This window comes from Coenobita brevimanus, chromosome 73 (genome assembly GCF_032717465.1).
Source record: "Coenobita brevimanus isolate Jiangsu-jjx chromosome 73, ASM3271746v2, whole genome shotgun sequence".
NCBI lineage: Eukaryota > Metazoa > Arthropoda > Malacostraca > Decapoda > Coenobitidae > Coenobita > Coenobita brevimanus.
Window position 1 is genome coordinate 34967374 of NC_137026.1, and position 27939 is coordinate 34995312.

The 27939-nt window shown below is 39.5% G+C and overlaps 2 protein-coding genes across 2 annotated transcripts; one reads left to right on the top strand and one right to left on the bottom strand.

Annotated features, from left to right (window-relative positions):
* Positions 1–5471: 5471 nt before the first annotated feature.
* On the bottom strand, positions 5472–12645 carry LOC145407576 (RING-type E3 ubiquitin-protein ligase PPIL2). Its single transcript, XM_080278502.1, has 12 exons — positions 12437–12645; positions 11641–11860; positions 11300–11443; positions 10550–10715; positions 9967–10115; positions 9546–9669; positions 8735–8883; positions 7870–8021; positions 7471–7660; positions 6736–6887; positions 6152–6283; positions 5472–5584 (listed from the first exon to the last, which is right to left on the bottom strand). The coding sequence occupies exons 1-11, from the start codon at positions 12466–12468 to the stop codon at positions 6202–6204; spliced, it is 1560 nt and encodes a 519-aa protein (XP_080134628.1). The 5' UTR covers positions 12469–12645; the 3' UTR covers positions 5472–5584; positions 6152–6201.
* A 427-nt stretch (positions 12646–13072) lies between these two features.
* On the top strand, positions 13073–18175 carry SmD1 (small ribonucleoprotein particle protein SmD1). The gene is made up of 4 exons (XM_080278485.1): positions 13073–13160; positions 14791–14867; positions 15737–15934; positions 17234–18175. Exons 1-4 carry the CDS (start codon positions 13147–13149, stop codon positions 17323–17325), a joined length of 381 nt encoding a protein of 126 aa, XP_080134611.1. The 5' UTR covers positions 13073–13146; the 3' UTR covers positions 17326–18175.
* Positions 18176–27939: the final 9764 nt, after the last annotated feature.

Genomic DNA, 27939 nt, shown 5'->3' on the forward strand with positions numbered 1-27939 from the left:
ACAGGAGTATGGGCCTGGGTAGAACTCTAGGCAGCTGTAATGTAAGGAATATTCCCAACCCAGTGTGGTACTGTGTAAGGCCGCCCCCTCTGAATGCTTGTAAGGAAACTGACAACTTTAATATTTTAACAGTGACCCTTGTAGATATTTTTGAAATGGAAGAATTATACCCACATACAGTACAGACCACATCTGTAGAGTCCACTACCTTGAACATCATTCTGTAGGATGTCATCCCAAATAGACCTAATTTGCCTTGGGATGATGTCCTACAAAATTGCCTCAGGGTTGTGGAATTATAAAGTCATAGTTTCAATAGCATGTGAACAAGTCTGGTACATGCAAGCATGTACAGAGCCTTTCGGAATGAAACAGGACTGAAGCTGTGAATATAATTCTTCTATTTGAGTGATTCACATTTCTTTAATCTCAAGACAATGTGTATTCCCCCAGTAGAGTAACTCACTGCATAATTTAAATACGGGAGTGGTTATGGTGCTATGAAAGGTAAAAATGTTTTCTTTAGTATTTGCCTTGATGTTATGATAGCATACTTCCTGAATACAAAGAACAACACATATGATAGAAAAATATTTATGCGGATGTTATGAGAGCATACATCCTTACAAATCAACTCCACATCAGACAAAGCACCAGACGTATCACTGCTGCTCCTCAGTATACTCAGTGCCAGTCATCATAATCAATATTCTGTGGCCAACATCAGAAGTACAAACTGCAGCACAGCTATCAATGGAAGCTCATGTATTGTGGAAGCAGTGTGGGTGTTTGTTATAAGCCATTGTAGTGTTGGTCAAGGGCAACACACTGACTGCATGTCTCTTCCACAAGGTTTCGCTTTACAGTACAGGCTTCGTATCGCAAGTTCTCATAAGCTGAATGTCTGTGTCCAAGCCAGGAGCTACAATGTTAAAGAATATGTGTTTATCGCCAGCAAATATACGGAGAAATATTTTGCATGAAAGGCATTTGTGTTTGACATTTATTATTGTAATGGTCTATTGCCAGGTTCATTACATGCTCTTATTAATTTGCACTGTTGCCCTGAATATTGTGAAGAGATGAGTACAAGAGAATGTTTTAAATTTGTAGCTGCAATTGTAATCCCAGGTTAGTACATGTACAGTTTATCTGCGTGTTAAATACTTTACAGTACAATGAAAATAGGTATGAAAAGCCATGGTATGATATTTTGTTTGCAAAGTATTTATTTGCCATCACAAAGAACGCAGCTATACAGTATTGTCCATGTTTCCCCAATTATATACTCAGAATTATGACCATCAAACCTTATCAGCATTTGCCACTTACAACTTGATGCCATCTTCTGCACATAGCTTTAACCCATTTAATCCAGTGATGTATTTTCCATGTCATTCTTGTTTCCTTCAGTTTTATTAAGCATAGAGAAATGTCAGGGTGTAAAAAAGTAGAGATTGTTTTAGTCCGTCACTACAGATTGTCTTTTCAAAACTTATGAGAGACAGACAGACAGACAAACACAGATGACAGACAAACAGACCTCGAGTTGTGAAGGAGTTGATTTGACACTTTCAGACCAGTCCCTACAATCTCTCAGATACTTAAGAAACATCTGTGGGTGTCAAGAACACATGTAAAGTAAAATAAAAACCACATAATTAGATTGAATGGGTTAAAACATCGCAATGTGTTCAGCAGCAGCCTGGCATCTTGAACATCAATGCAACCTTCACGATGTATCCAGGTACAGTTTTGTTGTGTGGCAGTGTTAGGTGATGGTAATGTTGTATCCCATGTAAACACTGACACCCATATGATATTAAACAGTGTAAAGGGTGTGAATAAGGCTCCTATTTCTGGCAGTCAGTCATGCAGCAGTGTTAGATGGTGGTAATATATCCCTTGTAAACACTGACACCCATGTAATTTATTAAACTTTGTAAAGGGTGTGAACAAGGCTTCTATTTCTGACAGCCACTTGTGCAGCCCGGGCGTGATAGTAAAGGGTGATTTTCCTGTCTACCTTGTTGCTGAATGCACTCATTAATGTGGCATGCAGGCTAACCACATCAAATACTCCAGTGGTCCATATACATGTAAATTTGTGAAACTGGTGATAGGATTAATATTTACTTGTAAAACTAATGATATGTAAATTTGTGAAGCCCAGGATGAGATTAATGTGTATTGGTATTTTGTTTACCTCTGTAATATGGAATGGAAGTTGACCTGTCTGCCAGTAAGCCTCTCAACTGTTGCATAAATAACTGTCAGAAAATCAGAGCCTGTATACACTCTCACCCTCTGGAATTTAACTCTTTCAGTACGATATCTTTTAAAAATTTATTCTTGCTACCACTGGATGATTTTTCTTCTGCATAGGATGGATCATTAATACTGAAGGGATCAACTTAAACCAGATCCAAACTCATCATTTCAAAAAGTCACTTTGTCTAGATTAAATCGTCTGGTAGAAGAAAGGATCAATTTAAAGGATATAGTAGTGAAGGGGTTTTGAATATTGCTTTAAGTCTGGTGCTGTGCTGGGTTGGGGTCTCTGCTTCCTGCCCTCACTGACAACTATTCAATCTCTCTCAGGGGCTGGAAAGGGATGCCTTCATGTGGTGACACTGATATGACCAGGTGGCCCACTGCCTGGATATACGAATGTCCCTCTTCCTCCCTCTCCTTGACTACCTGGTTATAATCCCTCAATTTCCTCCCTATCCCCCAAAAGGAGGATGGTGATGGCAGGTAAGGGCATCTGTAGCCTGCAGTCCACTGAGTTCACATTTAGATGTCCCTGGGGCTAGAACAACAATCTCTCATCTCTTCACCACTACCTACAATTTTTCTCTAGGGATTTTCCTTTTATACAATTAATATGCATTTGTTGCTATGGATGTACTTGTAACATAGTCTTTGAAATATACAGATATGTTAATAAAAATAACTGTACAAATTTTTAAATATACTGCTTGAGATATTTTACAAAGTGGTTTATTAATGTGAGAGTATCGTGTGAGCCTGAGCCGAGGTAAACAAACAGACTTACCATCGTTCCTTGGGCAGTGTCCCTGTGTGGTTAGGGAACTTACTGACACCTCTTCCTTACCAGTTTATTTCTGATTCTGTACCGTTACAATATTCCTTTGTGTTATTAGGAAGCTTACTTACACATCTTCCTTACCAATTTATTTCTGATCCTGCTTCGTTAATAAATTCTTGTGTTATTAGAAAACTTACTAACACCTTTTTCTCACCAGTCTATTCCTGATTCCACTTCATTGCTATATTCTTGTGTGTTATTTGTGTAATCCATGTCGATATTAAAAAGATACAAGCAAAAAAGAGAATGTTAATGGTTAGTTTGGAAAATAAATCACTCAGATGTGCTAGGGAGAGAATACTGTACAGGCCTTTGTTATAACCTAGATTTGTATTTGGAGGAAGAATGAGGGGGGAGATACAAGGTTGTTCAAATATAGCACTTACCTAGAAACTCACCGGGCAGTACTTGTGTGCTGGGGATGGCTCAGTGTGCTGGTGTGGGTGTGGCAGTGGAATTATCATCATATCATCGTATTGTCGTATGTAATGAATAAAGGATGCAGTATTGTTGAATGAAAAGAATACATGATGCAGTATTGTTGAATGAAGTGAATAATGATGCAGTATTGTTGTATGAAATGAATAAATGATGCAGTATTGTTGTATGAAATGATTAAATGATGCAGTATTGTTGTATGAAATGAATAAATGATGCAGTATTGTTGTATGAAATGAATAAATGATGCAGTATTGTTGTATGAAATGATTAAATGATGCAATATTATTGTATGAAATGAATAAATGATGCAGTGTTGTTGTATGAAATGAATAAATGATGCAGTATTGTTGTATGAAAATGAATAAATGATGCAGTATTATTGTACGAAGTGATTAAATGATGCAGATTAGACAGTGATTAGTCTACGTTGACTGAGCCACCCCACAACACACGAGAATCACCCAATGGAGTGGAAAAGGAGCATTATATTTAGATCACCCTGTATTGCACTCTTTCCTAGTCCATCCTGCAAGAAAAAATAATGTACAATAAATTTCCTTTTGTAAATAAGATCCGTTTTTGCAAGGGACATGGGAAGTTCTGCAGCCTCTTTGTTCTTCTTGGGAAAACACATTATGGTTATGACGGGCTCGTATTACAGTGGGTTTGGAGATTCTTAACATCTCTTCTTAGCTGTTTATTTTTGACATAACATCTTAGTATCCTTCCGTATGTTATTAATGGATAAGAGAATGTTAATGTGGATAAGCAAAATAAGCCACATTAATATCTCCTTGTTAGTGATGCAAATTATATCAATATTAAGATAAGTTGCATACAAAAGAATGTTATTGTGTAATATGCAAAATAAGTAGCTGAGGAAGAGGTGCTAGGAAGCTCTATATGTCATCTAGGTTCATATTCTCTTTGGTTAAGGAAACACCCTAGCACATCTTCCCAAGTGATTTATTTTGCTTATTACTCCATACAATTCTCTTCCGTGTCATTTAAGTCCTTCAGATAGCACCATATTCATCATAAATAACAGACATACTGATATTAAGTAGCCGTATCAAATAAATAAATCAGTAAGGAGGAGGTGTTAGGGAGCTTACCTAACTGACCAGAATACATAGAATCCAACCCTAGGGAACTGTTTGTAAGTCTGTTTGTGAATCCGGATCCTGGGTGTTACCGTGGCAACTGAGCTGTGGTCCCAACACACCCACATCCCTCTCTGCCATCTGACGTAGCGTAGGAGAACGTTTTTTATAATTAACATGTTACAGTAGAATGTAGACAGTGTTAGGAGTTAGCACAATACAAAATGTGGTTACTAACAACAAATATTTTCTTAACCCCATAGACACTCTACTAACCCAATCTCTCTTGAACTTTGCATGGCAGGGAAGTTTTATATTTTAATTTTTCAACACCTTTAGTCATTCAGAACTGCGCAAGACTTATAAACTTTTCGTTGTGATAATATTTTTCTTTTATTTTTACTCCAGATAATTTAATTCACCTCATAATAAGACTTTAAAACTGAATTTAGATATACAGAAGTCTTCATTAACCTCTGCACTATGAGGTGTTTACAAAGTTTAAATTTGTTTGGAAGTCATAAGGGAAAACTAATATTAAATGTCTATCTATCTATCTATAGCCCGACGCCCTAATCCCGCAAAGGGTGGCCGCAGACAAAACGCCTCCAAGTCGCTCTGTCACCCACCATTTGACTACCCTCCCCCCAACTCACCCCCCCCTCCCTCATATAATGTCATCTTATAAAAACGGTTAAAATTGACACCGATGAGGATGCCTTCATTAGCTCCAGTTGTTCTTCTGTCTACATCTCCATCTTTCTATCTTACATCTTCATATTTTACAACTCTAGGTGAAGTAGATAATGCTATAACTTCTTAACCTTTTATTTCACATTACCACAACTTTAGTCTTTCTGGACACATTGCTTTCCTGTGTCCTTAATGTAGTACTGTAGATGGCAGTGGTCGGGATATGATCTTCTGGCTGCAAGGGAAAAAAGGTCTGTATTATGGCTGAGTTTTTTAGACGACTGAATCTAGAGGAAAACTACGGCATACCAGACGTACGCTCCTGTTACAAAGAACGTTTAAAATTGGAATCCAAGAAAGCTAGATTACCTCAATAAAAGGTACGGTAAGTAATATGTAGAGTAATTCCTTGTGCAATATGATGGACAAATAAAAGAAGTGGGATTAGGGGCTGGCAACCCCATCCTCACTTTTTTGTAGTGTTGTAATATGGAGTTGTATGCAGAATGGCCTGAAGCACTTTGTGAAACCTATTCCTCAGTGACTTATTTGACCTATTGCATCTTTATATCCTCCTGTTTATTACCAGTGCAAGTTATGTCAGTTTTTAAAAGCTACAAGCTAAATATAAGACAAACACAATAGGCAAAAGTTGTAAAGGAAGTTGTGGAATTTCCTATGTTAATGAGACTAGATCTCTCTGATGAATAACATATGGAAAAAACATAATGAAAACGTAAAGAGTTCAATGCAGTGAAGTAGTTAATGTATATATAAAAGCATATCACATACTATGACTCACCCAATCACAGGAGATGCCTCAGTGTTGTGAAGTGGGATGCTCATGTACTCTCAGAATATGCTGAAGTCTTTGAAGCCGTAAGTCACCTCCTTCTTCTTAGGTTGCTGTGCTGCCGACTGAGCCTCATCTTTCCTGTGGGTTCAAAGACTCATTACACAGAGACTATGCACTTGACATATAATGTACAGGACAAGACCCCCAAAGCAACATGTTAAGTCACAGTTACGTCTTTTTCTGATACTGTTTGTTACTACAGTATGGTAAAGGCATACCTTAGTGAAAATTTTTCAACCCCATCCAATATATTAAAGGCTAGCAATGGCTTTTTTCTGACACTTATTCTTACTAAATCCATTGTTACTTATGAAAAACTTCCTATTTCACAAAATAAAAAGAAGCATGCAATATGTTAAGTCCTGGTTACTTCTTCATCAGACATTATTTGCAACTAAATCCATGAAAACATGCAAAAAGCATTTCCTCCTATTTCTTACTAATTAAAAGAAAGAGACAAGTTTCCCAGCCTTCCTGTTCCACATATCATTGCCTTGACTATGCTGACAGCTTTTTGACATGTGACTCACGAGACAGAGGATGTGGCAAGGTCAAGGAACTTGCCCACACCAGAGCGGAACACTTTAGGCTTGTCATCCTTCACACGGGGTCGCTTCTGGCACTTCAGTTCCTCCTCCTCTGCCTTCCGCTTCTCAGCGTCCACTCGCCTCTCCTCCTCCAGCTGTAAGTAGATTTTTTTTTTTTTTTTCTTTTTAACTTCAAATGGTTCTTCTCACATGCCATCTACACCACACAGTTCTTGTTATAAGCCACCTCTTAACATTCTTTTCATTCACAGAATTAACTTACCAACAGTTTCCAGAAAACCCAATACTTATACAGCTGATTAGCTAGTCATTAGTTTCTAGCAAGGGTTAAGAATGAACTCATGTAGTGACAGGGTTACTGAAAACTATATAATATTTGCCCACTCTGAAAGCTCCCTACTAAGGTTAATGAAAATGTGTGGAAGTTAGCAAGCCTAAAATCAAAATACTCCACATGCTATCTATTCTATACCCAAATGCCTTAATCCTGCATGAGATGGCTACAAAGAAATTGCCTCCCTGTGTTCCACCGTCAGAATGCTCTCCCTCAAACTCACACCCATCTTCAGACATTTACTGCCCCGCCTCATCCCTACAGTTCATCTTAGTCTCCCCCTTCCCCTCTTCCTCTTCCTCTCACTTGCAGGGACACTTCAATCTCTCACATTTTCTCCACATGGCCAAAAAGAAATACGAATATTAATTCAATCTCCTCACCTCCTTGTCAGCCTCTACAAAGGGGTCAACAAAAACAACAGCCTCCTGGAGTATGATGTCTTCTATGGGTCGGTCCTTGTTGTCTGTCTCTATAGCCTCCATGGCAGAGAGAGTGGCCAGCCCACCCACCACTCGGCCAAAGATCGTGTGTTTGCCATCTAGATGCATACAGGAACGGTAGGTGATGAAACTGTGGAAAGAACATTAATCATCAATATAATTCATTGTCTTCATCATCACCAATATCATGTGATGAACAGCCTTGGACAATGGATGTTTATAAAATTACAAAGAACAGCTGATACAGTATAAAATGAAAATCAAGTGATCTCATTTACAGCTGGATGCTTTCACAATATATACAGAATGATAAAAATATGAGAAATGTGGAGTGCTCACAACTGACTCTTGTTGGTGTCAGGTCCAGAGTTAGCCATAGAGAGGACCCCGCGCCCCTTGTGGGAGAGATTGGGTCGAAACTCATCCTTAAATGGCTCACCCCAGATGGACTCCCCACCCTTACCAGTCCCCTCTGGATCACCACCTTGTATCTGACAGACAAACACATAATGGGTTAATAAATAAAAATACACATACACACACAAATATACATTCCTCCTCCTCCTACCCTAACAAACACAATAAAACAATCAAATGGCTGCCAGAGATTGAGCAGCATAGACAGCCATCATAAGATGAACAAGGCTGGAACATGCAAGCAAGTTGGAGCCTTTATACACTATACAACATGAACAATAAGAAATAAAAGTATACACAAATTCACCAATACCCTACCCCTATTACTTACTACAATCAGTTTCTTTTCATCTAAAGGAACTGGGCAACTTCTAAATTGTGGTTAAGTTGATAAGCCTTTGTTATAATTTCTTCTAGTTAAATTGGCCCTCCAGTCTGACTATATTGGCCATCAACAGAGTGGAAATAAGTTGGGGAAGTTGTAAGGTTAAGAGTAAATGCACTGTAATGTATGGAGTAGGTAAGATCCACAATTCAGAGCAGTAAAGCACCAGAGAGAATCATCTTCATCATCATCATTATTATTATTTATTATTATCATTATTATTCACTCTCATCTTAATTATCGGGACCAACTGCCTAGCCCCGGGCTCCTACGCTCCTCATGGGGCAATGTGAGATTGGATGATGGATGGATGGATTATATTATACTGCCAGACATCTATCTATCTATCTATCTATAGCCTGACGCCCTAATCCCGCAAAGGGTGGACATACAGCTACTAACCATGAAGTGCCTGATGGAGCGATGGAAGCGAGTGCCATTGTAATAACCTTGATCGCAGTGACGTATGAAGTTCTCTGAGGCACGCGGCACAGTGTCACAGTACACCTCTAGGTTCAGTGTACCACAGCTGGTCTTCAGTGATACATAGCCTGTTGGAAAAGTGATATTATAGGTAATGTACTTCTTGTTTACAGCAGTAGTCCATCTATCCATCCATCATCCATTCCTATATTGCCCCATGAGGAGTACAGGAGCCCTGGGCTGAGCAAGTTGGTCCTGACATTTTAGATGAGAGTACTCACCAATAATGATTATGATTAATATTACTTTATATTACAAAGGTACTTCTCATTTACACCTGTAGTAGTGACCCCACTTTTTTTTCCATTATTGTACAAAAGTTCTCTTCATTTACGGCTCTAGTACTTAGTGGATTTTTTTTTTTTTTTTTTTTTTTTTTTTGTTGGTTACAAAATGCATTCTCCCAATCATTACAACTTTTTAAAATTTTGGTTTTGCTATCCCCAAATAATTTTAGTTAAGTAGTACCTGGATAGAATGGAATGAGAGACTGACTAGAACTGTATATGAGTAAGATGGAGGGGGGAGAGGGAAACAGAAGCAGATGAGGGGATGGGGTGGAGAGTATGTGACAGGGGGAGGTATGGGTTGGAGAGAGGGCAGCCTGATGAAGCGGGACGGGGTCACATGGAGATGATTTGTTTGTGGCCACTCCTTCTGGGACTGAGGTGTCTGGTAATACATACATGAATCAACAAAAGGCACAAGAAACAAGAAATAAACAACTAACCTTTCTTCTTGACACGCTGGTACCGAACCACATCATCTGCAAGGACTGCTGGTTCGTGTGTTGTCTCTACGTCCACTGAGGTTGATGTGAAACTGGCCGCCACCTTACCCGTTGAGTAATGGGCCTGAAGTGCATCATCATCAACAACACTACCATTATTATTATTATTATTATTACATTAAGGTGTTGTTTATGTCATTATTTTTATCATCATCCTAACCACTTTTTTTTTACCATCAACATCCAAACTCAGCTGTATATTACCATCATAGCCTTGTTTCATTATCACCATCATCATAACCCTAAATCTAACAGGAAAACAGGGTGGATAGGCCCCAAAACAAGAAAACAGAATGCTTGGAACTAGGAGAACCAAAAACAAAGTCCCATCAAGTTAGGGAATCAACACAGGGTCACTCACAGCATTAAATTTATCAGCCACTCTCTCAGCAGCTTCATTCTTCTTCTCCGCTTCTTTATAGGTACGGTTGAACTCCTCCAGGATTTGCTGAGTGTCTTGGGAGACGTTCTTAAGCCGCATTGATGCATCTGAACGTGCCTGGACCGTCTCTGTGGATTGGGTATGTGATGGTATTATTATTATTATTATTATTATATTATTATTGTTATAATGAAATGGAGAATGAAAGACTGACTAAGAGGGTGTATGTAGGTGAGGTGGAGGGAGGGAGAGGGAGGGGTAGACCGAGGATGAGGTGGAGGGATGGAGTTGAGAGGTATATGAGGGAGGGGGGGGTGAGTTGGGGGGAGGGGAGTCAAATGGTGGGTGACAGAGTGACCTGGAAGCGTTTTGTCTGCGGCCACCCTTTGCAGGATTAGGGCGTCGGGCTATAGATAGATAGATAGATGAAATGGCAGGGGAGAGACAGACATGGAGGCAGGTCCTCAGGGGTTTGTTAACTTCACTCCTCAAACGAAAACCATCACCAAATATAATTTTCTGACTGACTTCGTAACTGTAGCGTATTCAAATGGCTTCTCACCCTCATTCTCAATCCTGAGGTTCTTCTTGACGTGGTGGAACTGACTGATGTTGAACTTTGACAGGTCTTCGGGGTTCTGTATGGTTATCAAGTCCGCTCGAGTGAATTTCTGGTCTGTCAGTAGGTCGCGCCAGTTGTTTACCTTGATGTTTAACTGGTCCACTGCCTTAAAACAGAAAATGGTAGAATAATTACTTTCAGCCAAATTTTATTGCTGTTATTACTGAATTATTGTTATTATTCAGACTAGTGAAACTTTTATTCAACTTACCAGTGGTGGAATTAAAGCAGACAATGCAACCCCTCCAAGTTCCAGTCTCTCCTAAACTGAATGAGGATTTTTTTTTTTATTCTTTTCCATTTACTCAGACTAGTGGAATTTTTATTTAACTTAGCAGTAATGGAATTAATGGACATTATATCTAACCTCCCCAGGTCAAAAAGTTGCTCCTAAGTTGAATAAATTTGTCTCTACAGCCAGAATGATTTCCAAACACCCTTAGGCTGAAGGGAACAACAGGCATTCTCTTGTAATTTCATGAGGACATAACTACAAAAGAAAAAATTAAAAGAAGTATCATAACAAGGATTTTCTGTGATAGCATTTTTTGACTCTAAGATGGATTTTGTGTAGCAGCACAAAGAAAATGAACTATTAGAAAGGGACCACACTGCTGTATAGTGACTTTTTATAGTAGTGAAGGCAAAACTATAAAAATGACGGGTTCGTGAAGGTAACTTGTAGGGTACCTCATAAGAGTACACGTTGCCGGATATCTTGACGGCAACGACATGTGATGTGTTGGTGAGTGGCTTGTACAGCACTGGGCAGTGGTACTCTCCCGTGCTGGCGCGGTGGAATGTTACTTTGGTCAGCTGTTTTTCACTCAGTGCCTGACAATACAACACAGAACATGGGGTATTAGGCTAACAGAGTCCAGTAATGTTCTATCTCTTACTTTCATCTATTTCTCACTGCTCCTGACAACACAGTACAGTATTAGGTTACCACATAGTGTGGTAATACTGGATATTATAAAACTTTACCAACTGATACATAAATAAATAAAAAAATAATAAAAAATAACAACCTCGCCAGTGACAGGGTTGACTTTGAATTTGCGAAGAAACGGCAAAATGGCCTCCAGATCGAAAACGTTGCCATGCGGGTCAATGTAAGGGTGTGTGAAGGGCTGGAGGGAGAGGGCACAGTGGGTGAGGGGTAGTCTGCGGAAGTCTGCCTTGGCGCCTGAGTGTGATGATGCTTTGTACCCGCCATACAGAGTAGACCACTCCGTTGAGGTCAGGTACCTGTAGGGAGAGACAGAAGATAGGCGTGAACCACAAAATTATTCGTGCATTAACAGTTATTCAAGCCAGAGTTAACACTCAAAAAAGCAGAAGAAACAATTACTGTAAATCATTTTTTTTTTTTTTTTTTTTTTTTTTTTTTTTTTTTTTGTGGTTTCAGCCAAAAAAGGATTTATGATTTTTTTTTTTTTTAACTTCTTTTGCATTTTTTTTGCAAATTATTGTTATTTTACTCTTGAAGGTTAGGTTAAGTTAGGGTGTCTTCAGGAGTAAAATAAAAATAATCTGACAAAAATGCCATAGATGAAAAGTGTCTCAGAATTGTCTAAAATACAGAAAAAATAGATCAGAATCTCGTAATTCTGTCTTTGGCTGAAAGTATAATTTTTATTTTATTTACTTTTTTTTTTTACCTCTCTGTTCATCTACAAAACTGATATACTGCTTGGTACTATATATTGCAAACCTACCAAAACATAGATTATGCTTCTCTACAGCTGTTTCCAAATACCATAAATACTTTGCTACCCGTTGCAGCAAGGGTACAGTTTTCCATACTAGTCTTCGTATACTCACATTTTATCTTTCTGATGCTGTCGTTTCCCCATTTTGAAGGCTGGTAAGGCAAGCTTTGTATAATCAGTCCACTAAGGGTTGGGTCACTCTCCCCTCCTCACCTTTGCTTATATTCCAACCAGTTCGTATCCTACTCTTGCTGTCATTCACTTAGCGACCATTCTTACTAGTTAAAGTCAACCTGATAACTTAAAAGATGAATTCTAAAGGGAAATAGAGAAACTCCAAAATACGCAGATTTTGTAAACAAACCCTATGTAAACACGGACGCTGCGTTATGGACAAGCATCAGTGTTCAGAATAATTGCTTTACGAATGGTATGTTTGTAGTACTTGGGCGAGTGATACAAAAAGTTGACCTTTTGCTTAAACAGGAACGTGGTGGGGAGCATTTTGTGAAGCCATAATCGATCGAATAAAAGCAGTGGCGGAAATAACCTACAAATTGTTAGATTTCTGAAAGACAATGGACAATGAAACGCAGCCTGATTTTGCTTATAGTAATATTGCAATATTATAATCATTATTGTTATTCTCTCCACAAAAAATAATTTTTGTATATTTTTATTTGATAATATCAATCTTATTGAATGAGTATTTATTTGCTATATACCAATTTTTGTGGACAGGTTGTTTGTTTTGAAGTGAACGTTCGGCGTCCCAGGGATTTTGGAAAAGTGAAGGCCTGAGGAAATAAATCACAAAACATCATGAAGCTCGTCAGGTTAGCAAGTAATTTGTATTGGCCTTGAACATCCTTGGGTACAATTATTCATTATAAGTTACACGTGATTGTATGATAAGGTCTAAAATGCAAGTGTCTTCCTTGATTTGTTAGGATCCTCCCGCCAAGTTATCAAATTATTCTAGATTATAGTACCGTATTTTCATGACATATCTAGCACGGGGAATAGTTCTATGGTGGCAGAAGAAGTGAGGGATTGTGGTTTTGTGTTGAGAAGGGAGATCCAATGCGTTAGATTTAGTCTGGGGTGATAGATCAGTTTACTAGCCATGTACCGGCGAATGGAGGAAGCTAGAAAATACTTGTTTAGGGATGCAGTTAGGTTTAATTATTGCCACTACGTAGTTCTTTTAAATCCATTCGTAGATTGGCAGTATGTGAATGATGAAGTTAGGTTTGGTGTGGACTGTGGGCCTTTGTGCATCTTGGAATCTATTTTATGTGATAGAATTAATGCTCTTTGAAGAATTGGTAAGTGTTTTAATTACAAGAGGGTAAATACTTGGGTAACACCATGAATAGTATGATAGTTACTGAAGAATGTAGATAATTTTTACAGTAACTGGCTGGGATGGGTTTTGCAGTTATATTGGCGTCAGAAACATTGTTGATTGTGTGGGTAAGTGTTTCATTACTAGAGGGTAAATACTCAGCTAATAATCTGAATATTATACTGAAGATTGTTTAAATATTTGTAAGGTCTGGCTGAGGCGGATTTTGCCAACTTTGGGCTTAATAAGCTTGGCTGATTACTGCCATGAGGATAATTTAATTTTGTCCAAGTTTGCTGTAGCTAAATAAAATATATCTTTGTCCACAGTGTCTGTCCATTTGAAATATTTGTAAATATGTAGCAGAAGCCACAACTTCTTTTCAAGCGTTTTTAAGTGTTTTGTGTCCAGATACAACTATATGCTTGACACTTTTCTTCCTTGACTTCAGTGGCAGATTAACTCTCCTCCACTTTGGGGTAATGAATCTATCCTGGGGTCATTAATACCGGCGGGGTAGTTTGTGGCTAAAATATCATTGAGGAAACGTATCAGTTCATGTATATGATGAGATATAAACAGAACACGATGATGATGATGATGATGATGATTTGACTTGACAGTAAAATACAATCATATATACACCAAAATCATGCTCCGTTGGCCTTTACTGCACAGTACAGTACCAATATAGGAAGGTCTTGTACATTTTAACTCCTGTCCCTATGATGATAACTGTATCTTTTAATTTTATTCTTGATGTCTGCAGAGGATATTATTCAGCTTTAGAGTTTTCTGTACTGTATATTAAAAGGAGAGGCCACATACAGCTTTCATCAGCACTTCAACATGAGAGGCCTAAAGAGCTGAAGAAAATTGTTAGGGATATCAAGAATGAAATACTGTTAGAAAAATGTTACCACACTGAAGTTGCAAACCTTATCAGACTCTTCAGTTAGACCAAGTTCATAAAGAGAGAGAGAGAGAGAGAGAGAGAGAGAAATATATGTGTAGCCATACGACTGGTGTTTTTTGTTTTATAAATGTGTTGTGACCTTTGGGGAAGTAAGTATTATGAAAATGTCTAATTTTTTTTTCCCTCTCTTCCTCCTTTTTAGATTTCTGATGAAGTTGAGTCACGAGACAGTGACAATAGAACTGAAAAATGGCACACAGGTACAAGGCACTATCACAGGTTAGTATGTGAGTGATGTTTTATTTCTTATGTTCTTATGTTTTATTTGGCAGTGATGATGCCTCTTACAGATATCCCATATGCATGATATTGTATTAACAGCATTAGATATACTGTGAAGTAGCTTAATGTATGTCCGAGTGCAGATACGGATATCACTTCCTGAATCTGTTTACGGAAAGTACTGTTATCAGTGTAATTGTTGTATTGTACTGTGTTACTATTATTATTATCTTTCCAGCCATCATCAAATGCTATGTTACTCCAGCAGAAGCAAAGGGTCTTGGACGTAGGGTACATGGTCCAAACATTTAAGGCAAGGGCACCAGTCAGTCTTTGCTGGGTGGTATTATGTTAGCATGAACTCCAACCACCTGTAGGACTTGAACTTTCAAGTGTTGATAAAATATTTTCAACTCTCAGCATCATCACCACCACCACTTTGTATTCTTGTCTATTCTTGTCTTCAAATCCTCTGCCAAACATGTCACTTCAGTCCAACACTGTCCTTTTTTGTTTTTTCCAAGGGGTGGTTGGTGTTTATTGCTCATGTAATGCCACACAGGGATGAGTGAGGCTGGCCACTCTCATCTTAATTGTCAGGACCAATTTCCCAAGCCCCGGGCTCCTATGCTACTCATGGGACAACACAGGATTAGATGATGATGTAGATTATTATTATTATTATTATTTTAATGATCATCATTAACTTCCAATACTGTCTCATCATTTGTAATATGTACCATAGGTGTTGATAGTGCAGAGATTACTAATAGATAATTGTAAAGTTAGCAGTGCCCTCTCTGTGTAACTCAGTCTTCAAATTATCACATCATCATCATTCCAGAGGTTATGATTTCTTTCCACAGGGGTTGATGTAGCAATGAACACACACCTTAAGAGCGTAAAGATGACCGTGAAGGGACATGATCCAGTCAGCTACGACACCCTCACCATCCGTGGCAACAACATCCGCTACTTCATCCTGCCAGAGTCACTGCCCCTTGAGAATCTCCTTATTGACGATGGACCCAGGGCGAGGAAGGGACGCTCTGACAGGGGCAGGGGTGAGAGACTATTTTTTTACTGGCATTCTGTGCTTGTAAGGTAGTGTGCAGAGGCTTGATTGATTGTGTGGCCCAATTTGTTGGGCATGCTAATGACAGTTTTCCCACTCGCATTCCTTAGGTGGGACAAAGTTCTGGATAATGATGATGACTTATGTTTTGTAGTCTTCCCCTTAATGATTAGCTAGATTTTCTTTTCACCATCCTACTTAGAAAAGGTTGTTTGTGTCACAAACAGCTGCTGGCTCTGCCCTCACTTGTGTGTCAGCTCTTAATAACACAAGGTGGTGACCTCCCACAGACACTTCTCCCATACATTTCAGAGTGGTGAAGTGGATACACAGCATATAATAAGCTAAGTTATTGTTGAACCTGCTGTAAGAGTAATATACTGTACTTTCTGTTAAGGAAAGTTTACTTTAGTATATCTCAATAAGGCGAGATACTGTCTTTGTCCTCTGGTATTGGCATAATATCAAAACATTTTTGATACTGCCATCTTTGTTAAGTTTAAGAAAGCAAAATTGATAACTAATTTAGTTTTGCTTCTATGGAATCATACATCCATACATCTATATATAAAAAGAATGCAATTCTTTCTCCTAAGGAGTCCCTGCATTGGGGTTGGCTGTGGTACAGCAGATGGTTTCTGTGGACTGGAAGTTAGACCAAGTGTCAGAGCCAATTACTTCCCTGCAGGTGCTGTGAGCTTTTTTGGGAAAAAAAAAAAAAAAGATGTGTGATGAGATTTGTGACTGACACTCAGCTTGGACTTTGACTTTATGGAGTGTCACTCAGAAAGAAAAGATCACCGAGTGACTGCACCAATGACTGAATGTTTCCTGCCTAACTGTGATGGTGTGGCTGGTTACCAAGCATACATCCACATTTCCTCGATTAAAAAAAAAAAAAAAAAAAAAAAAAAAAAATCACTTCCATTGTAGTACCTTCCAGAGTCCATGGTAGCCATCCATTTACTACTTACAGTATGAGTCTGCCTTTTCCAGGGTTAAACAACAGTCTGCAGTATGGAATTGTGCCATTGTATGTTTTTACTTTTTAAAATGTCATGTTAGGCAGTTTTTCAAGTCACATCTGATAATTAGATCATTATTCTCTGCCTTCCTACTTAGGTGTTCAAATTTTTACAATCTTTCACTTGTCTTCCTACTGCTGTGTTCCCATTTCTTTACATTTAAAATTGATTTGTGACCAAGAATACTTCTTTTCTTTTGCTTGTCTTCCATGATGGTTGTGCTTCTACTTTCTTACACCCTAACATTTGTGTTGACCCGGCAGGTGTTGGTGGGAGAGGACGAGGTCGTGGTGGACGAGGCCGTGGCCGAGGTGGACCAAGAGGCCGTGGCCGAGGTGGCCCGCCCCGTCGCTAACCCAATCCACAGACACACACACATAGCAAGATCAAGTCAGGAGCAACACTCTTATTCCCCTCAGATTAGACACTGCATTCTCGTCAATTAGGAAGGCTCACCAACACCTCTTCCATACCTGTTTATTTCTGTTTCTGTTATGTCAGTTTAATGTTCATGTGTGTTATATGTGCAGTCTGTATCATTGCTGTATGTGAAGAGAGATACATAGCATACCAGCCAGTAGTAGTTGTAACATGCAAATTAAATTATAAAGGAAGAGGTGTTAGGCCTCCCAAGCTGGTGAGATAATGGCCCAGGAATTACTTGCACCCCTTCCTTGCCAGGTTATTTCTTCATGTTACATTGATATTCCCTCGTGTGTTACCGTATTAACCCCATCAAACCCTCTACCCGGTACATATTTATTTTGTTCTTGCTGCTACCATGCAATATTTATTCAACTTCAAAGAGCAGCCTAGTAATATAGGAGGCGGCAGCAGCAATATTAAACCCTTCCAGATTGATAAACAGTGAATTGCTTGGAGGCAGCAAGAACTGAATATGAAAGACATCAGATAGAACCGGTTAATGCAATCTTCAGTCTGTAAAGCACATAGGCAACACACACGAGAATATGTAGGTGCAGTTCTGGTATTTAAAACAGATCACTAAGATAAGTGTTTTAGAAGGCCCTATCCCACAACTGGCAACCCATGGGTGGAAGATTGCAGAGCAGTGTGTCAAAGTCTTGTCTAATTTCAGCAGTTATTGTCATACTGAAATTCATGCAACATCAAAAATTTAATTCTTGTCCACAGTACAAAGACATTTAGTCGAAATAACAGTAAGTCCTCAGTGTAAGTCACCCTTTTTCATGTACTTTTTTTGCTGCAAATTTTTTTGCTTCTGTGACTCATATACATACATACACGTACATACATCATCTAATCCTGTGTTGCCCCATGAGGAGCGTAGGAGCCTGGGGCTAGGCAAGTTGGTCCTGACATTTAAGATGAAAGTGGCCAGTCTTACACATCTCTGAGTGGCATCATGTGAGCAGTCACTCAGTTAAATATAATAATCTAGCTCTAACTGGAACAGAGTACTGGTACTTTACAGCCATGAAAGAGTTGAAGGTAATGACATTTACTTTGTCTTTTGTATCTTTAAATTACACAAGAGTTGACTAATTTAAGTATCATTGGTATCTTCTAGAAGCTGATTTGCCAGTCCTTGTATAAGCTGATTAGCCAGTTCTTCATTTTACAGCAACAGAGGTGTTAGATTTATTAAGACATTTCTGACTTACACTGAGAGCTGACTGTTTGTGCTTGGTGATGTGTGCAGAATTCCCTCAAGCAACTTGGCAGACATTTTTTATGATCATAGGAGCACAGCGATGAAAGCAAGAGTTTTATTATACTTGGTCGTGAATCCTGAGACATATTGGAAAGTGAGTCGTGAGGCTTGCATGTAGAGTAATTTTTCCTCATTCAGCCAAAAAATTGGTCATTAAAAATAAGTTTTGTATTCATAGTTATTAATTTACCTACAGTACTGCAATACTATTAACTGCTAATGGTGATGATGACAAGTGTGACCCAGATAATATACTTGAATGGTTGGGTGAATGAATTTTTATATTATAGTGTGTTAATACAGAGTGGGGATGACTGAATGAATGACTATATTATTGTGTGCATGTACTTTTGCGTAACCTATGTATACTGTACTTTGGGGGACGTCTAGGTTGACAACAGTGAAATCTATTATTATGCTCTCTTCATCACTTACTACTTTGTATTTTTGCTTTCACATTACGCCACTGTCCTCCACGTCTCATATTTTTGTAATTCAGCTGTCAGAGTTGAGTACATAGTAGCTTTTAAAATCAGCTAGTCACGTTGTACCCCATTCATGGTGCAGGAACCCAAGGCTACAATACTGCAGTCCAGAATATTTTAAGAGTAGGAAGCCAATCAACTTCCCTGGCAGCAGATATGTGATCATAAAACCTCCAGTCATCTTTAGGAGATTGAACCCTGTGTGCAAGACAAACCTGTCACTACGACTGGTGTATTCTGACGTGAGATTGTGAGTTGGGATTATAGTGTGATGTAATTGGACAGTGACAGTACAGTATAGTGAATGGTACTTCTTTGAGTTGACCATTCTTTTTTGCATTGGTAGGGCAGCACATTGTTCAGTCATCATCCATATCCATGTTCACATTCTGTTTAAAGTCAGTCATACCATTTATATAATTCCTTGGGGTCACTTAAAGTAGGAGAGGAATTGATACATATCTAAGGTCAGTTCTACCATGTTTCTCTTTCCCCAGGGTAGACAATTTTTTTCCTAATAGAAGGAAAATGGAATTTGATTTTTCTCTGCTGTGTTTTTAAGAAGATTTAAGATTATGGAATTAAATATGGTAAACAGTGAATACTGGACCATATATAAAATTATCTTTAGTTTTGATGCCTTGATTTAGAATGTGCTGTGGGATCATCTTATCTGCAGTAAATATTTCTATGATTAAGTCATTGAGTGTAACCTCAGGGATAAGAGACTGAATAGGGAAGCTGCCCAAGATTGACCAGCATGGAGAGTCGCCATTAGATGACCAAGACTGACTCTTGCAAGCACTTTGGAGCAGAACAAAATGAAATGGTTCATCTCATCAGAGGAGGGCAGCTTCTGTGCCAGCCTCACTTGATACCCGAGAAAATCTATCCCACCTGCTGGAAGTCCACACACAGCTCCCAGCTCTTGCCACTCACAGAAAGCTCATGTGATTGACAGATGAGTGAGCCATGAACCACAAATGAGTAAGATTTTTCACCCATTTAGTGCTTGCGCAAATTACACAGAGTATAATACAGGATAGCTTCTGAGATCTCTTCCTACCTTTTTCTATATTAAAAAATGCCATGTTGAGAGTAAAAAATAGAATACATCAGTAGAATGTATGTGTATTTTAATAAAAGTTAACATAAGATGGCAGATGTACCATTTGTGTATGTAGAGGAATTCATCTATCCATCCATCATCTAATCCTACACTGCCCCATGAGGAGTGTAGGAGCCTGGGGCTAGACAAGTTTATGTTAAAAATATTTTATATTGCCTGTATTGGGAGAAGTTAGGAGTGGATAGAAGTTTAGGGAAATGTTACCTTCTTTGACATTGAGGGGACTCATCCTCCACAGTAATTGCGGCATCCATTTGTACACTGTCTTATCCCTTCTGAGGCTAGGCTATCATGTACCAGATTATCATGTGATACGAGATCATGCTGTTTCCTTGGATGTGTTGGTGATGGAAAAGCCTGTGTCTATGTGTTGGATTCACACGGACTTCTACCATTAAAGCATTAAGGGAAGATTGTTGGCTGCATATGTGGTATGTGTAATGCTATATGGCAGTGGAACTTGGGCAATAAAAAGGGATGGCATCTGGAGGTTTGAGCATACAGAGGTGAGGATAGCTAGAGGGAAGTGTACTGTAACGTTTGTCTGAATCCCAGAGCTTCAAATGGCAGAATTGTGAGTGAGCAGCTGAGAGACAACTTTGAATTCAGTGCATTGGTGATATGGAGCAGCGGGGAGGGGGGACAGGTGGTAGAGTCGTATGGAGTAAAACGGTACCCCAAGTGGTGGACTCAAGTATATTGGAGATGAGGTCCCCCCACAGGATCTCGGTGCTGAGGGCTTGAACTCATATATAATAATGGCAGAGACTATGTAGCATGGAGAGCCACCATAAATAAGTCTGATGCATGCAAGCACAGACAAAGCCGTTCAGATTGGGCAGTAACTGTTTACCATATTTGTGATGTTTGTGTTGAGTGCAGGGTTAATTAACATGTTCTCATGTAACTATTAATTTATACCTCAATCATTACCTTACCTTTTATCCTGTATAGCCAGAGTTTAGTAAAAATTGTCAGTTGCTGTCAGAGTGTGGGGTTTGGGCATTGATGGATATACAACAAATTACCAAATCAGGTAATGAAATGTCTTATTTATACTGTATATGATACACCACATTACTGATCATGTTTAGAATAAATTAGACAAGGAGGACACCATTGCAAATTTGAGTGGGACAGAAGTGTTGGATATAATGAAATAGGTAACATTTATTTTGGAATTGGCATTTTTCCCAGAACATTAGGCAAAGTTGCTAGGCATTGATAGTTTCGAACTTTCAGGTGGAGTGAAAGGTACTCTGTTTTTTATGTTGCAGTCAGTTATATCCAGGAATCATTGTCTTAATATTGATCGAGTTTCTTACTGTCTGGGTACTTGTAATTCTTCCTACTCTGCCAGGCCCTCAAGATTTGTGAAGTGTGCGCCAAAAGCATTCGTAAATTTAAAATATAATAAAATAGTAATAGATGAAGGACGATTGCAAGCTTATAGTCAGTTTTCACGTGAAATTTGACTTCTCAAAGCAGAGTACTAAAGTGTTGTTGCATGAAATTTGATGGGCTTTGCGAGGTATGAATACCTTGTCCTCCCATCAAATCACCCACCAGAGTGACTAGGCCATCATCTGAGCCAAAAAGCGTGTAGGGATCTTTGTCGTTAGAACATATACACTGTAGTCATAAAAGACACTACTATTATATGAGGCTGATGTTCTTGTAAAAAAATAAGGAAGCAGAGAATTTCAGACATACCTGGTAAGCCACCATTAACTCAGTCCAGCGACTATAATTTATCCTTGTTAAGCCCGGTGATTTATTCAGATTGATTTTTTTTTCTAGGGGAGCATTATCTGCCTGGCTAACTACATATCTGCGTATCAATATTTACCTATTTAACCACCCATCTGTCTTGTATTTGTAACCAGACATCTTAATTCCGGAAGGGGTATTGACAAACGAATTGCATTTGAGCCACAGTGTCTTCTGGCATTAGGGTGTTCTGTTGCAACTTACTATCTCTCCACCCCATTCCTCCAACTCATCCCTAGGCTCCCCGTCAACATCTCCCTTTCAGCAAATGTGCACCTCTCTAATTCCCTCACTAACAGAAGTATTAAAAAATCTCTAAGATGAAATAGGTATAGCTAGCTAGAAAATAAAGTAGATAACATTTCCACAGGCTGATCTGTGCATTTCATATTTTCAGTTTGTCGCTAGAGTTTATCGGTGACCGCACACAAGTTTATCGCGGTAGATACTGTATTGAAGTTCAAAGGTTTAGGTCTGAGTGGAGGAATGCAAAAGGTCAGCGACAAAGGAGGGGAGAGGTGAGTGAAAAAAGCAAGATTACAGTCATGGAAAAATGTTATTCCTCTGCATCCGTTTCATACTAGGGCGTATCTGACAGTTTTTTCTGATGCATCATAGCAAAGATTTTATGGCCAGATGAACACGAGATTTAAAAGCATTCGAGGCACGAAAATTAATTGAGCTTAAATGCGTGAATCCGAGTCAGTCTCAGCTTGTTAGCCGGTCGACAAAGGGAAGTGAAAAGTAGCAGAGATGGGCATTATTCCAGTGCGGGGCATAGGAATAGTTCGTCTTGAAGCCGGATTCGGGTGGGAGCATATACTGCGGGAATATCGATTACCATGAACCCGGATTCAGGCATAACACTATAATTTCTTTTGTATTTGCCTGTTCACATTAATGAACAATTGTCTTTAAAATTCAATGAATTATATGGAAAAATATTGAGCGAGTTACAGGCGTCTACCGAAGAAAACAGACTCCGAATCATGAAAACATTCCCTCCCGCGAAAACATGGCTGATAGGTGCTCAAGTGGCCAGGCTGAATTTGAAGTTACATAATATCCAACACTACAGGGTACCGTTCAAGTTGTGCCCTGGAAATAACATCAAGAATAACTCGTGCATTATTTGACGCTAAAAATACATTATTTCTTAGTGACAGTGACGAGTGTTGGCCAAAATGAAGTGTCTCGGCTACGTGGGAAATTTCGTGATTATGTGGTTATTTAAATAGTGTTTAGTGAATACTACCGTGTTTACGTGATTCAGTTGATATTTTTCTGTAGTAAAGATTAATGAATATTGTCACTTATTAGACTATGTAATGTGCAGTATCAATCAAGTGTCAGAATCTTGTTTACATCAATCAACTGACATGTATTTTGAATCCTGTGAGATTCCTCTGACTCGCCCTTTTGCAAATCAGCTGACTCCTGTTTACATCGATCAGCTGGGGTGCACGTGAGCGTAGTACACCTGAACACTGAGTCAGCGGGTTCTAGGAAGGCGCTCAGGTGTTCACGGGGAAGTTTCGTGTCTCGCTTGTTCTCGTGAGTGGAGTGATTCACGAGACTGTCCTCGGGATAGCGAAGCACGATGGCGGGTACAGGTGAGTGAAGGGGGGAGGGGGGAGTGGCGGGCAAGGTGAAGCATGGTCTTTTGCAGGAATAAGATTATGTGCTTAAATTGTAATGTGTTTACGTTTGCTTTTCAATATTTTGGTGTCACTGAAGGATGCTAATGTACGGTAATACTGTTTACTTTTTTTTTCCTGACCCCTAAATCAGTCGCTGCAGGTCACTTCTGTATTTTTAACCATTTGTCATCCTTAAACTCAAAATTTCATCCTTAAAGGTCAGTTTTTCACCATTAAAACCGAGTTCGAAAGGTGCAGCAAAATTTAATACAAGCTTATCTACACAAAGACCAGTCGAGTTTAGCAGAGAAGGCCCAAGAACCAACAGAGGAACCGTAATTATTTTTAAATGATTGGTAATGTACGGCAAACGTTATTTATCTTTGCAGCCTTTCAGTTACACAAAGCATTTAGATAGTGATGAAAATGGAATTCAGTGTGAATTAGCTGTATTTGTGGAAATTGACCTTCAGCTGGACGTTTACAATTATTATTATTATCATTATCATTGTTACTCCTATTGTTATTATTATTATTATTATTATTAATTATTATTATTATTATAGTTCTTGTTACTTCTCGATCCTCCTGCCGTTATTATTTTTATTATTATTGCCATCAGTTCGCCGAGTGCTATTACTTTATTATATGTATTTGTTATAGTTTATTGTTATTGGTATTTTACTGTAACTGATTGCCATTAGTGATGTTGCAGGTGTATATAATTATATTGTGTTGTATTGCAGTTTATAATGACTATTTTGTTTTTGTGGTGGAATTTGATTATTATTTTGTTACTATTCTGCTGCTGCTACTACTACTACTACTACTACTACTACTACTACTACTACTACTGCTACTACTTCCGTATCATTGTACTTTTTTATTGTTATTTCCACGATTATTGCTTATTTTGCAGTGATTATTGTTTATAGTACCGATAGTACATTATTATGATTATGATGACACGTGCTGTGTAATAAGGTAGTGTACATATTGCCCACCACCTGTTAGCCTTGAGGGAGCGTGTACAGAATAGGAGCAAATTATGTACTAAGGCCTGTAGTCTCGTAGGTTGAGGAGGCTCCGTAACGCCACTTCCTTAACGATTTCTTTTTGGATATGGGTGGTTAATATCCTTCTGTACGTTATTTGTCCACAGTATTTTTGGATGTGTTTACGTATCTACTGGTTGAGAGAGAGAGAGAGAGAGTGAGAGTCTGAAGAAGTGTAGATGAAATTAAAGAGGTCCCTGGGGAAGAATAGGAGTGGGAGAGAAAGGAGGGGGAGACGAGAGGGAAAGGGGGGGATGGGAAAGGAGGGGGAGACAAGAGGGAAGGGGGGGTGGGATGGGAGAGAAAGGAGGGGGGAATGAAAGAATAAAAGGGAGATGGGGAGGAGGGAAGGTAAGATAGTGGAGAGGTGAAGGAGGAAAAGGGGGGAGGGATGGGGAAAGTAGGAGGTGAGTGGAGAGGTGAGGAAAGAAAATGAGGGAGGGATAGGGAAAGGTAGAAGGTAAGTGGAGGGGAGAGGTGAGGGAGGAGAAGGAGATAAGTGGAGAGGAGAGGGGAGGGGAGGAGTTACTGGAGGGGAGGTAAGGGAGAAGGAGGGGGGGAAGGGGGATTAGAAAAGGAAGGGGCTTTTGAGGTAGGGGGGGTAGTCTTACGGAAACAAGAATAAAACGAAATCGTGGTAAAGATTAAAGGAGTTCGAAATAGCGAAGTAATTTGGATTGCCCCTTTGAAGAGGACTTACGTAAGAGGAGAAAACTGCGTAGCTACTGGTCGAGAGGGGGAGAGAGGGAATGGAAAGTTTAGTACAGTACAGTTTAGTCATAATTGTGTTTGTGTGCGCTTTCTGTTTATGGAGAGAGAAATCTAAAGTTGAGTAGAGTACAGTATAGTAATAGTTGTGTGTGTGTGTGTGTGTTCGCTTTCTGTTTATGGAAAGAGAAATTGAAAGTATAGTATAGTATAGGAATAATTGTGTGTGTGTGTGTGTGTGTGTGTGTGTGTGTGTGTGTGTTCTATTAATGGAGAGAGAGAGAGCGAGAGCATCCTAGTCCTCTTCGGCAGATCCCCGGGAATCCCATATGACGGAGCCGAGACGAACGCTCCGAAATGTTATGGCAAATGTCAGGTTGGATTTTTATTAATCAATTCAAAGGTCGGCTCCATGACACCTTGGGGGGCAGGGGGTGACTTCTGGGGGCTTGGGGGGGGGGAGATAAGATGTCAGAAATTATGAGAGATGTAGAGATAAGGAAGAAATTGCGAGAAATGGGAGATACGAGACGAGGGAGGGAGTTATGATGAGATGGTTAGATAATGAAGAGAGTTGTGAGAAGTGGGAAATACAATGTTGGAAATTATGCAAAAAAATGTTGAGATAATGAAGAGAGACATAGAGAAATTGGAGATACGAGACGAGAAAGGGAGATACGATGTTGGGAATTAAGCGATATGTAATTTATTGGGCTTGTACAAACTCTCTCTCTCTCTCTCTCTCTCTCTCTCTCTCTCTCTCTCTCTCCATAAACAACACACACCGTACTGTACTAAACTTCCATCTCTCTCTCTCTCTCTCTCTCTCTCTCTCTCTCTCTCTCTCTCTCTCTCTCTCCATAAACAACACACACCGTACTGTACTAAACTTCCATCTCTCTCTCTCTCTCTCTCTCTCTCTCTCTCTCACCAAGGGCGCCTGCTAAGCCTACGTGGACGATGGGCCTTTGTGTTCCCTTGTCAATAAATACAGAACGACCTTCCGAGAATGTAGGGTTGTGTAACAGGGAGGGATAGATAGATAAATAGATAGTTGATAGATAGATTGATAGATGGATGGACAGATAGATAGATGCGTAGGTAGGTAGGTAGATAGATTGATAGATGGATGGACAGATAGAGAGATGAGTAGGTAGGAGTACTGTAGGTAGATAGATTGATGGATGGACATATAGATAGATTGATAGATGGATGGACATGGATAGATGAGTAGGTAGGTCGATGGATAGATGGATGGACAGACAGATGAGTAAATAGATAGATTGATAGATAAATGGATATATAGTTAGATGGGTAGGTACGGTACTGTATGTGGGTGGATGGATAGACAGATAGGTAGGTAGATACATAGAGGGTATGGATGGGTCAATAGGTAGATAGATAGATACGTAGATGGATGGATGGATCGATAGGTAGATAGATACGAGAGGGAGGGAGAGGCATGGTTATATCTTAATTGGTAGGGATGTGATCAATACGAAGAGAGAGAGAGACCAAATTACCTCCATGCCTCTCTATCATTCCTCCTCTTACCTGCCTTCACTACAACCCACCCTGCCCCATATACCCCTCCACTCCATCCCTCCAAATCATTGTCTCCCCCTCCCTGTTCTCTCTCATTTTCTCCCATTGACGTCTTCATTCCTTTTCCTACTGATATTAGACAATAGAGGCTATGAGAGGGGGTGTAAGTTGGGGGGAGAGCAGCGATATGGCAGGGGACAGGGCGACATGGCGGCGATTTGTTTGTGGCGTCTGGGTATAGATAGACATATAGAATCACTTGTTTATATCTGAGGGAAGTGTTTCGTGATTTGGATGCTAAGGCGTGTTTGCGTGAAATTCGTGACTTGGATACGAGAGAGAGGGGTGGAAATGGCGGGGGACAGGGCGAAGTGGAGGCGATTTGTTCGTGGCTACCCCGTATGGGATTGAGACGTCTGGCAATAGATAGATAGATAGACAGTGGACTTCTGGGTTAAGACGAGACCTGTGGGAGGGAAGGGGTAATAAACAGTGCCCATTAACAGTGAAACCCTTAAGCTAAAATGGGCGTGAGAGAGAGAGGTGAAGGCAGAGTGTTTATTTGTGGTGGGGGTGAGTGTGGAGGTGACCTAGGGGTGGGGGGGGGTGCCTCTTACAACACTTGAACTTGGCGCCGCGGTGGTGTGTGTGTGTGTGTGTGTGAGGAGGGGGCTCAATTGATAATGATAATTGAGACAGGTTTTGTAGGCTTATATGTGTACCGCATGTATATTTGTGTGTGTGTGTGTGGTGTGTGCTTTTGAAAGATGTTGATATTTGACATTCTCTCTCTCTCTCTCTCTCTCTCTCTCTCTCTCTCTCTCTCAGTATCCTTTTGAACTGGGCAATCCGTCTTCACCTTTCTCCAACAAACAGACACCTCCAATGCCAAGGTCACTCCGTCTTAATGTCCACTTAGGCTATTCTTAACACCCTCTCTT

Coding starts and splice junctions, on each gene's coding strand:
- LOC145407576 (XM_080278502.1), bottom strand. CDS start 12,468: ATGGGGAAACGACAGCATCAGAAAGATAAAAT. Junction 10,116..10,549: donor CCTCAGGATTGAGAATGAGG/GTGAGAAGCCAT, acceptor CCCAATCCACAG/AGACGGTCCAGGCACGTTCA. Junction 6,888..7,470: donor TTGTAGAGGCTGACAAGGAG/GTGAGGAGATTG, acceptor ATCTACTTACAG/CTGGAGGAGGAGAGGCGAGT.
- SmD1 (XM_080278485.1), top strand. Junction 14,868..15,736: donor GGTACAAGGCACTATCACAG/GTTAGTATGTGA, acceptor TTCTTTCCACAG/GGGTTGATGTAGCAATGAAC. Junction 15,935..17,233: donor ACGCTCTGACAGGGGCAGGG/GTGAGAGACTAT, acceptor TTGACCCGGCAG/GTGTTGGTGGGAGAGGACGA.